General features: G+C 33.9%; 2 protein-coding genes across 3 annotated transcripts; one reads left to right on the plus strand and one right to left on the minus strand.

Moving 5' to 3' along the window:
• Positions 1 to 830: 830 nt before the first annotated feature.
• LOC104092773 (major latex allergen Hev b 5-like) lies at positions 831 to 4,027 on the plus strand. Of its 2 annotated transcripts, XM_018769659.3 has the most exons (3): positions 831 to 1,245; positions 3,257 to 3,679; positions 3,746 to 4,027. In XM_018769659.3, the coding sequence occupies exons 1-3, from the start codon at positions 1,066 to 1,068 to the stop codon at positions 3,788 to 3,790; spliced, it is 648 nt and encodes a 215-aa protein (XP_018625175.1). In that variant the 5' UTR covers positions 831 to 1,065; the 3' UTR covers positions 3,791 to 4,027. The 2 variants fall into 2 exon arrangements, with proteins under 2 accessions (XP_018625175.1, XP_009596734.1); XM_009598439.4 differs by having other exon boundaries at positions 3,257 to 4,027.
• A 9-nt stretch (positions 4,028 to 4,036) lies between these two features.
• Positions 4,037 to 6,974, minus strand: LOC104092771 (WAT1-related protein At1g68170-like). The gene is made up of 7 exons (XM_070176784.1): positions 6,829 to 6,974; positions 6,369 to 6,431; positions 5,727 to 5,843; positions 5,048 to 5,300; positions 4,797 to 4,952; positions 4,547 to 4,740; positions 4,037 to 4,470 (listed from the first exon to the last, which is right to left on the minus strand). The coding sequence occupies exons 1-7, from the start codon at positions 6,972 to 6,974 to the stop codon at positions 4,218 to 4,220; spliced, it is 1,182 nt and encodes a 393-aa protein (XP_070032885.1). The 3' UTR covers positions 4,037 to 4,217.
• Positions 6,975 to 9,182: the final 2,208 nt, after the last annotated feature.

Here is a 9,182-nt window from a genome sequence, read left to right on the forward strand (position 1 = left end):
CATTGAAAGACCTTTGTATCTTTATTAAATCACATTCAAGTTAAATTACGATAAATAAAGTGAAAAGAGAAAGTAGTACCTATTTGAATGTATCTGATCAAGTTTTCTGTTGCGGTTAGCGTGGGAAAGAAAAAGATAAACTCATAATTGCCTGAAATTTCACAGATAAAGTCATACACAAAATTGCCTGAAATTTCACCGGTCAATGCTCTACTTTATATCATAAATGTCTAACCCTTAAATTTCCTTCTCTTAACGTGGTCGACTCTCATTTTCGCTGAAAAAAAAATGAAGAGAATTTAGCAATAACTTACTAATAAAACTACTCAATCATAATATCATATTTAAAGGTAAATATATTTAGATCTTATCTTTAAGTTTTCCTTTACTTCGCATCCCTCACACAAATATTAAAGCTCATGACATCCCAAAAAAGAAAAAAAGACATGATCCAACGTTCTAGTATTAACCATTGAATTTTGTATTAAGTTATACACATAGACGGTGTTAAGAGTTATTTACACTAATGTAAATTTTAACATTTTTATCAAAATACTAATTAATGTTTATATTTTACCTGTAATTATTTTATAAGCGACCTGATTACACACACACATATATATATATATATATATATATATATTAATGTCCGTACATAAAATCTAAATTCTTTAATTAAAAAAAGCCATTTAGTTTTAGGTACTATGAATTTGGACAATGTTGTTTAGTTCTTTTCTAAATAAAATGGTAATCAAATAAAATACTGATTAACTTTCCATAAGTATGTAGGAACTAGGAACACACGATCGTTATTTTTCTCTCAAGACACAATAAGTAGCAAAAAGGTTTAAAGAAAAATAAGGAAAAATGATTTTAAAAGGAAAAAAAGAAGAAGTCCCACTAAAATCTCTCTGGGCTTTAGAAAAAAGATCGTCTGAAATAGACTATAAAACCTTCCCGCCACTATAAAATCTCTCTTCTCTTTTTCTCCAAGTCAAAAAAACTCATAAGGGGAAAATAAAAGAAGAAAAAGGGGTTTCGTGGGTTTTGATTATTTTCTCTAAAATGGGAGCGTGTGCAACGAAGCCAAAGGAGTTGAAAGGAGAGGCGCCGGAAGACGTACCGGAGAATGTTACGGCGGCGAAGGATGTGACGGTGGTGGCGGAAGAAGTGAAGAAGGAAGTAGAAGTTGGTGCTGATGATGATCCTGAGAAACGCCGATCTCTCTCTAACTTGTTCAAGCAGGTATTTTCAATTTTTCATATGTCAACTATCGTATTTTTATATTTATCTTTATTTTTTCGGTATAAATATATGTTTTATTTGTAGAAATAGAACAATTGATGTCTTTTTGGTTATTTTCTATAATACTTAATTGTTTTCATTTTGTTGATTTTATTATATTCTTTTATTTATAATTACGTTTTTGATTACTGTTTATTTGAATATTGTTTGCTCTGAATCTGTTGTATATTCTTCGACAACAGCTTCAAATTGGAGCTAAAAGGAAAGGATTTTCGTATATATGAGATTCTCTTTGTTTGTGTTCTTTTGGTTATCTTTAGATTGACCTCCTATTTGCCCTTTGCTTTCTTGTTTACACTCTTTTCTATTTTTTGTCGATACTATTGATGGCTGAATCTTCCTATTTTATTTATGGTTTAGTAAAGAAAAAATTAAATATCTCTGTAGGAGCTTATTTCATTTATAAAAAAAAAAAATTGTTGCTAATACTGCCATCAATTCTTTTTAATTGTCATATTTGCATTTTACACGCTCCTTCATAAAATATTAATAAGAATAACTTCTTCTTTTTTACTAATTTACCTTTATTTATATTAGTCTATCAATTATTTTTAGTAACCATGATAATTGAAAAGGACTGGAGGAAGTATCTTATTCTTTTTATTTTGGACTACTGGATAATGTTATTTATAATGATGATAATCCACCTTAATGGCTATCAAAAAGAGAGGTGGATTACTATTTTTATTAGGTTTTCCATCAATTCCTGGCTCTGAATTTAACAAAAATAAAGTATTTTTGCATCTAATGTTGTATTTTTTGGATATTTTTACTGGAATGTTGATGATAGACATTAATACCCATGAGAAAGCAAGAAGGTGTACTTAAGCAAGTCATAAACGCCACTCTAGGCCTAATGAATGTGATATAAATTAATACCATCATGTAATTACTTTTTTGGACATTAATGGACTGTCATCATAATTATATGGTCCATCCCTTTATTTTTCACTAGTATTTTTGTCGGCATTCTTTATCTTTTCTTAAAGATATCCTTAATTCTGAAACCAAACTTAACTTTTTTGGTGTTAAAATTGTTTATTCTTTAATTTGCGTGGCTGGAACAGAGATGGTGTGGTGTAAGTACAGATTAATTGCTATATTTAGAGTCTTTGTGGTCTAAAAGAATCTTGGTAATGATGTTTGACATTCAATTGGATTCTGAGTTGTTGACAACCAAACAGGGTATTTGTTTTCTTGGTAATGGACCACTAAACTTGTTTTCTTCCCCTTTGTTTTTGTTTCTGTGTAGTCTTGTTATTATAATCTTGCTTTTATACTATACAATATTGCTGGCTTTGTCTGCCTTTTTGTTTCACTGGTTTTCATGTATGTTAACTCACTTTTTTTCAATTATAGCGACACTGACATTAGGGTCATTCTGGATTGTTTGGTTATAAGTATATTGTACCTTTTAATTACCTAGAAAGTTTCCAGTAGAAAATGTAATGCAACTTTTTCACATTTAACATAAAAAGTTTCAAGATTGTGTAAAGAACATAATACAGCTTCATCAGAAACTACAAAGAGGAAGAGAAAGGAAAAAAATGAGAATTTCCTTCTTGGTGGAAAAGAAAGAAAATATTTCCCTTCCCCTCTACACAAGTCAAAAAAAAAAAAAATATATATATATATATATATATATATATTCTCCTTTCATCCCCACATGGAAGAAATGAAATAGTCATGTTTTTAGTTCATAGTTTTTGACTTCATCTTTATGTCATAAATGTGAATGGAATTGATAGATTGGTTGAGTTTGTTGTTTAACCATTCAATTGCCAGCTTATTTGACTTGACTTAACAGGATATTCTATGCTTGTTCTCATAGTTACCATTTACTGCAAAAAGATAGTTGTTTTGCTACAAAGAACAAGAAGGGGAACATTGATTTGATATTGTTTGGTAGCATTTGTCTAGTTTCCGATATGTTCCATTTCTTTTGTCGCAGAATGAAGAAGTTAAGGGATTGGAGCAAGTGAAAGAGGAGGCATCTGAGATAACACAAGCTTCCGAACCATCAGAAGCCAAGCCAAATGAAGTTGAGAAGGTTGTTGATGCTCCTGTAACGACAGAGACAGAAAGAGCTCTAGAAGTGGTATCCACAATAGAGGCCCCCAAAGCGGAAACTTCTGAGGAGAAGAAGATAGAGGAAGTAAAATCAGAAACCAAGACTCCTGTTGAGAAGAAAGTAGAGGAAGTAACAGTGGCAGCAGAGACTCCTGCAGAGAAGAAAATAGAAGAGGCACCAGCTGCTACTGAGGCTCCAAAATCTGAAGCTCCTGTGGAGAAGAAAGCAGAAGAAAAATCAGTTGCAACAGAGGCTCCAAAATCTGAAGCTCCGGTGGAGACGAAAGCAGAAGAAAAACCAGTTGCCACAGAGGCTCCAAAATCTGAAGCTCCAGTGGTGACGAAAGCAGAAGAAAAACCAGCTGCCGAGGCAGAGAAAACTGTAATAGAAGAAAAGAAGTCGGACAAATCTTAATAGGATAAGTGAACCATAATGCGGTAAGGCTTTGAAAAATCAAACTTTTTTTCCTTAGTTGGTCGAAGATTGCAAGGTGGATGGAGTGGAGCTGTTTTCTGTTGGTTGAACAAGTTGTGATTAGCTAGATTTAATCATTCATTTGTTGGTTGTGGTTTGAGTTCTGATTACATACTATATTTTCATCTTATTCATCAATGGTACGTTTAAACATACTATATAATTAGCTTTTTGCAATATGACGAGTTAGTATGGTGTCCAATTTTTCTAGTTTTTTATTCACTGAGATATTTGTTATACATGGATCTACAAATTCTTGTGCTCCACTTGAACTAAATCAGGAAAAGTGAAAAAAAAAAACGTTTGATTTTGCTGAAACTTGAGCATAGAATAACTGGTGATTGGATATATGAGTTGGGTCTTCCCGTTATGCTTCTTGAAGTGTTGCAGCTGATGTAGTAACAATTTGATGATCAGTTTCTAATTCTGGGACTATTGCAGCAGTAGCCAGATTTCCACCAGCAAATGAGATGATCTCAATGACTCCATTGTTGTTACTTTTTAAGTCTTCAGTTTCAGCTATACTTTTTAAGGCTTCAGTTTCAGCTATTCTCATCTCTTTGGCTTTTCCCCATAACACAATATATAAGCCGGCAATGATGAATATTGATCCTATAATGCTATCATCATAAGCAGAAATCATTAGTTTCTGAATGGAATGAACTGCAATTGGACAGTCATAGGGTTGATTTTTACCTTCCAAGGTGCAGCTCCTCGTGAAGAACAAGCGTACCAACTATGGCTACAAAGATAAGTGCCAACGGATAGAACGAAGAAACATAGAGAGGCCCTTTTAGCTTTGTGCACCATGCTATCATGGTTACTGCTAATCCTGAAGAAACAATGCCCTGAAAACAGTGTAGAAAATGTTGAAAACTCGAGAATGGAATCGATTAGTGTGTTGGTTTCATTCCCCCCTAATGCTTTTAAGAATTGAGTGACATACCGAATAAGCAGTAGTGAAAAGTCTGATATTCCAGCCAAGTTTCCAGGCAGATGAATCCCTTTCTTTTAAAAAAGCATAGATGCCTGCTTCTATTGCCCCACAAAAACACATCAATGCAGTATTTGAGTACATGGGGTACCTCTGCCTCATCTTACCCTGATGTCAAGAAAAGAGAATAGAACACATAATACATTGTATGACGACGATTATATCTTAATTTAGTTAATGGAGAAATTAGTTGCAAAAATGACCTGAAAGATCAACCAAGAAGCATAAGAAGCACAACTTAAAAATGCAAGTGTTGAACCCCAAACATTGTTGTAGGTTGTTGGTTGTGCTGATGTTGCAGTGACATTAGCATTATGAAGAAGATGTATATTGGCAGACCAAAATGGAATCTTCATTCCTTTGTAAAGGTTCAGAATTAGTGCTCCCATAATGCCCAATATAGTTCCTAGCAACTTGGCTTTTCCTGCTAATCTATGGATGTCCAAGCCTTCCATCCTGTGAATATCATGGCCAAGATAATTATTACAAATCATTGGAAATAAATAAAATAAAGTTAATTGCATCTACATTTTGATTTTGAATACCTTAGCTCCTCGTAAGCTTAGTCAAAATGACACTAATAGGAAATGATAAGAAAAAATTTGCCCGAGAAAGTCAAAAGCTGGAATTTTTATGGTATAAAAAAGACATAAAACATTTCTAAAATTTCTTATTGTCACCCCTACACACATTCATTTTCAGAGTACTCATTTTTTAATATAAAAGAAATTCTTGAATCTTCCATGCCACTGGTAATATTTGGCAAGTATATGTACTTTCATATCCATCTCTTCTGATAACAATTCTTAGGCAAACAATATAACATAAGATCTGTAAACATCAAATTAAGAGATTCCAGTAAATTTTGAAGAAAAGAATTACCTCAAAATTACAGCCATAATTAATGTCACTGCAGGAGTAAGGTTAGACATGGCTGATGAAAATGATGTTGTCGTGTAAATCAAACTCTCCGCATTGAAATTGCTTCCAAGTGCTGCTCTGTAAAAATAAATAAACCCAAATTATTTCGAAAAATTTAAGGATGATTACGTGTGTAGGGGCTGTGGCATTTTTCTAGTGATAAGAAGAATACTTTTAATAAATATGGAGTGATATTATGAGGTGATTTTTTAAGTGAACAAACCTGGCCGAAAGAGGTAACAATGTGCTCAAAGCGCGCACACAAACATATTATTTTCCCTTTATGGTAGAAGTTAGGACTAAAAGTTCTTCTTAATGTGAGTATTGTCTTTTAAAGTGCTAGGAATTTATTTATTCATCTCTAAAAAGTTTTGATTAATATTTTCATATTCGTATCACCATTTTCAATTATTTCACTAGAAGTACAGTCCGATGCACACATTCTGTATTTACGTAGGGTCGAGGAAGGACCGCATCCCTATAACACACCCTTGCAACCTTTTTTCGACTCTGCGTGAATGCAAAATGCTTTATGCATCGGACTGCTTAGTGAAATAATTGAAAGTGATGCGACGAATATTATCCATTAGCTGTAATTCTCACCCCATCAATCCATTCACGAACCCTTGGAAAATTATTGTCCAGCTTAATCTTGGTCTACTTCTTCTGCAAAAGCAAAGAAGAAAATAAGTATAAACAAGCTGATCTTGATTCAATCCTTAAATTGTTTTTTATATATCGGTACGTTAGAAAAATGCTAGTAATAAAGAATTGAAAGTGAAAGAAAAAAAAAGTGAACTTCAACGATGCATGAAAGAAACACAAGACTCTCAAAAGCAGTAGTATAAAAAATTATAAACAAAATATTGTTGATACTTAATCAAAGTGCTCCATTATTCAACTTAAAAGGTTGCACTTCAACATTATTTACGTGTCAAATGACTCTCTAGTAGAAAAAAGGTTTCATGAATATATTCAAATATTAAAGCACCAAAAGAAAAGAAGATTGTGAAATTCCAGTACTACTTTTACACACTAAACAAATTAAAGGAAATTAAAGAACCTTTCAATAATGAAAGCAAGAGGAGCCATGAAAGCAGTGGCAAAAACCAATCTGTAGAAGACCATAATTTGGACATTCATTCCATCAGCAACAGCAATCTTGTACAAAATGTTTACACTTCCAGATGCTAATTGACTTAGCACCATTAATATCACTGTTTTCATACTTCCTATATTATAATGAAAGATAACACCAACCTTTTAATTAATTAGGTGATCAGCTAATTCTTTCACTCTCTCTTAGGTTAATTAACATCAGTATTCATGCTCTTATATAAATAACTTAGCTTTACGTAGGTACGAGAAAAGGTAAATCACATGTCCCACCTATATATAGTTCACTTCTCTTAATATCAAGTGAGGGTAATTACTATAAAGTTTGGCCTTAACCCTGGTTTAGGTAACTCAAGAAAGATTAAACAGGAGACGTGTAGCTTTGAACCAAGGAAGAGTTAATTTTCTGTTTCGAATCAAAACCAATTCAGTTCTTACAATTGCATGTGCTAAGTGAAGTGTGTATATATATATACAGAGACGAATTTAGTATTTAAACTAGATAGTTCAGTTGATAAGTTCCTACCGCTGAATAAATATTTGAAATTATGAGTTTAAAATTTAATATTCATTAAATTTTTAATAATTTTTACATGTATATTTATGTTCCTTGTCAGAAATATTAGATTTGAATCCAATAAACTAGGCTCTAAAGCCCAAAAACTTGTACTCTTCCATAACAGTTACATATTCTAATTGAGGAACTGCACTAACCGAACTTTAAGCGACAACAGCTAATGGTGTCAAAAGTTACTGCTATTAGTACGAAAAGGTTGAAAAACTTTAGTGTTGCAATTTTGAGACAATAACTCACCACTTATAGAAAGAAGATAGCAAGATATTAAGACAAGAAAGAGTTTGAATAATTCCCTTACGTGACATCTTCTTGGATTTATAAGTTATCAGTCTAAACATGTACGAAGATAAGTGTGTGTGAAGACGATTAATTGTTGGAAAAACTAACCTTTTATAGGTTTGTTTTGCAATTTTCTTCCTTCTTGTTTTCTTTACGGTTACCTATTTCTTGTTGTGTCAACAACAATTTATTTTTATCATAATACGTAATACAAGCAAGCTCCATTCATAGAAAAAGTTCACGTGATCCCTTCATTTTGGTTTCAATGCGCATCTTATTTTTAAAATTATTCAAAAGCAATAAGCTAATTTAAAGCACTTAAATCAACCTACACTAGAGCTAAAGAACTTAATGCTAGCAGAATTAGTAATAACATAGCTCCAGGGTGCAGATTTTAGAATATACGGTCAAAATAGATTTCGACCTTCCTACGTTTGATCGAGTTCGAATGGTAAGCAACCGGAGTGAAATTTTGGGATGAGTTCCGAAGGCAGTACAAACGAGCCTCGAGTCCGAAGGCTGATCGAGGAGTCGGCTTGATACTTTCATCGAGCTCGTGACTGAATCGGTCCGCAAGGCATTGCTTTGAGGTCAAAAATGCGCTACGCCCATCCCGGAGGTCGGACTCAAGCCAAAACCGAGGGTTCGAACTAATAACGAGCCCGAGCTAGTGTCGAGCTCACAGACAAGAGTCGTTACAACCGCATTAAGAGAGGGAATCTTGGCGAGAATCAAGGAAGAGACAAATCATCATGGGTTCTCTACTATATGCTTTATTTTATTATAAATGAAGTAGGATCTCTCTATTATAAAAGGGGTGATCCTTGTAAGCAAGGCAGAGAGAGAAAAATACATTGTAACAAAAGATCACTTCTCATATTGAAAGAGATCTCCTCATGCTTATTTTGTTTCACCTTATTCATTCTTTTGCTCACTATTCCCATTCTCATAGCCAAGAACACAAATATTTCTATTTTCCTATACGATTTGTATCAAATTGTATCACATATCCTTAGAACCATACACAAATTTAATGTTATCCGATTTTTCGGGTAAACAGTTTGGCGCCCACCGTGGGGCTAAGCATAACAGTGATTGCTTGATATAAATCTGCAGTACACACCAGTCTACAGGCTCGAATCAGCAATGGCTTTACCTATCGACCACGAAGCCGGCCTTCAAGATGAGACCAACAACTTGGTACCCGGGGCCGGGCTGGAAGGCCGCTTGACGATGGTACTGAGGCTCAAATCGAAGTACCCAAAATTCGAGCTGAAGTACCATTAGATGTCAATTCACAAGTGGCTCTTGAAGCGAACCAACGTTCCGAACCGGAAAAACGCATTCAGGGAAGTACCCGATCCGTAGCTTGAGACACCCATAACGTGGGGAAAATCGGAGTCAGCTTGCACATGATCTTCGAGATGTTACAAGCCCAACACGTA

The sequence above is a fragment of the Nicotiana tomentosiformis genome, chromosome 5 (genome assembly GCF_000390325.3).
Source record: "Nicotiana tomentosiformis chromosome 5, ASM39032v3, whole genome shotgun sequence".
Classification (NCBI taxonomy): Eukaryota; Viridiplantae; Streptophyta; class Magnoliopsida; order Solanales; family Solanaceae; genus Nicotiana; species Nicotiana tomentosiformis.

Excerpts from the sequence above, each read along its gene's own strand:
- LOC104092773 (XM_009598439.4), top strand. The coding sequence starts at position 1,066 with ATGGGAGCGTGTGCAACGAAGCCAAAGGAGTTGAAAGGAGAGGCGCCG. Across the intron at positions 1,246-3,256 it reads TCTCTAACTTGTTCAAGCAG|AATGAAGAAGTTAAGGGATT; the intron begins GTATTTTCAATT and ends CTTTTGTCGCAG.
- LOC104092771 (XM_070176784.1), bottom strand. The coding sequence starts at position 6,974 with ATGGTGCTAAGTCAATTAGCATCTGGAAGTGTAAACATTTTGTACAAG. Across the intron at positions 5,301-5,726 it reads ATTATGGCTGTAATTTTGAG|GATGGAAGGCTTGGACATCC; the intron begins GTAATTCTTTTC and ends TGATATTCACAG. Across the intron at positions 4,953-5,047 it reads CTTCTTGGTTGATCTTTCAG|GGTAAGATGAGGCAGAGGTA; the intron begins GTCATTTTTGCA and ends TCTTGACATCAG.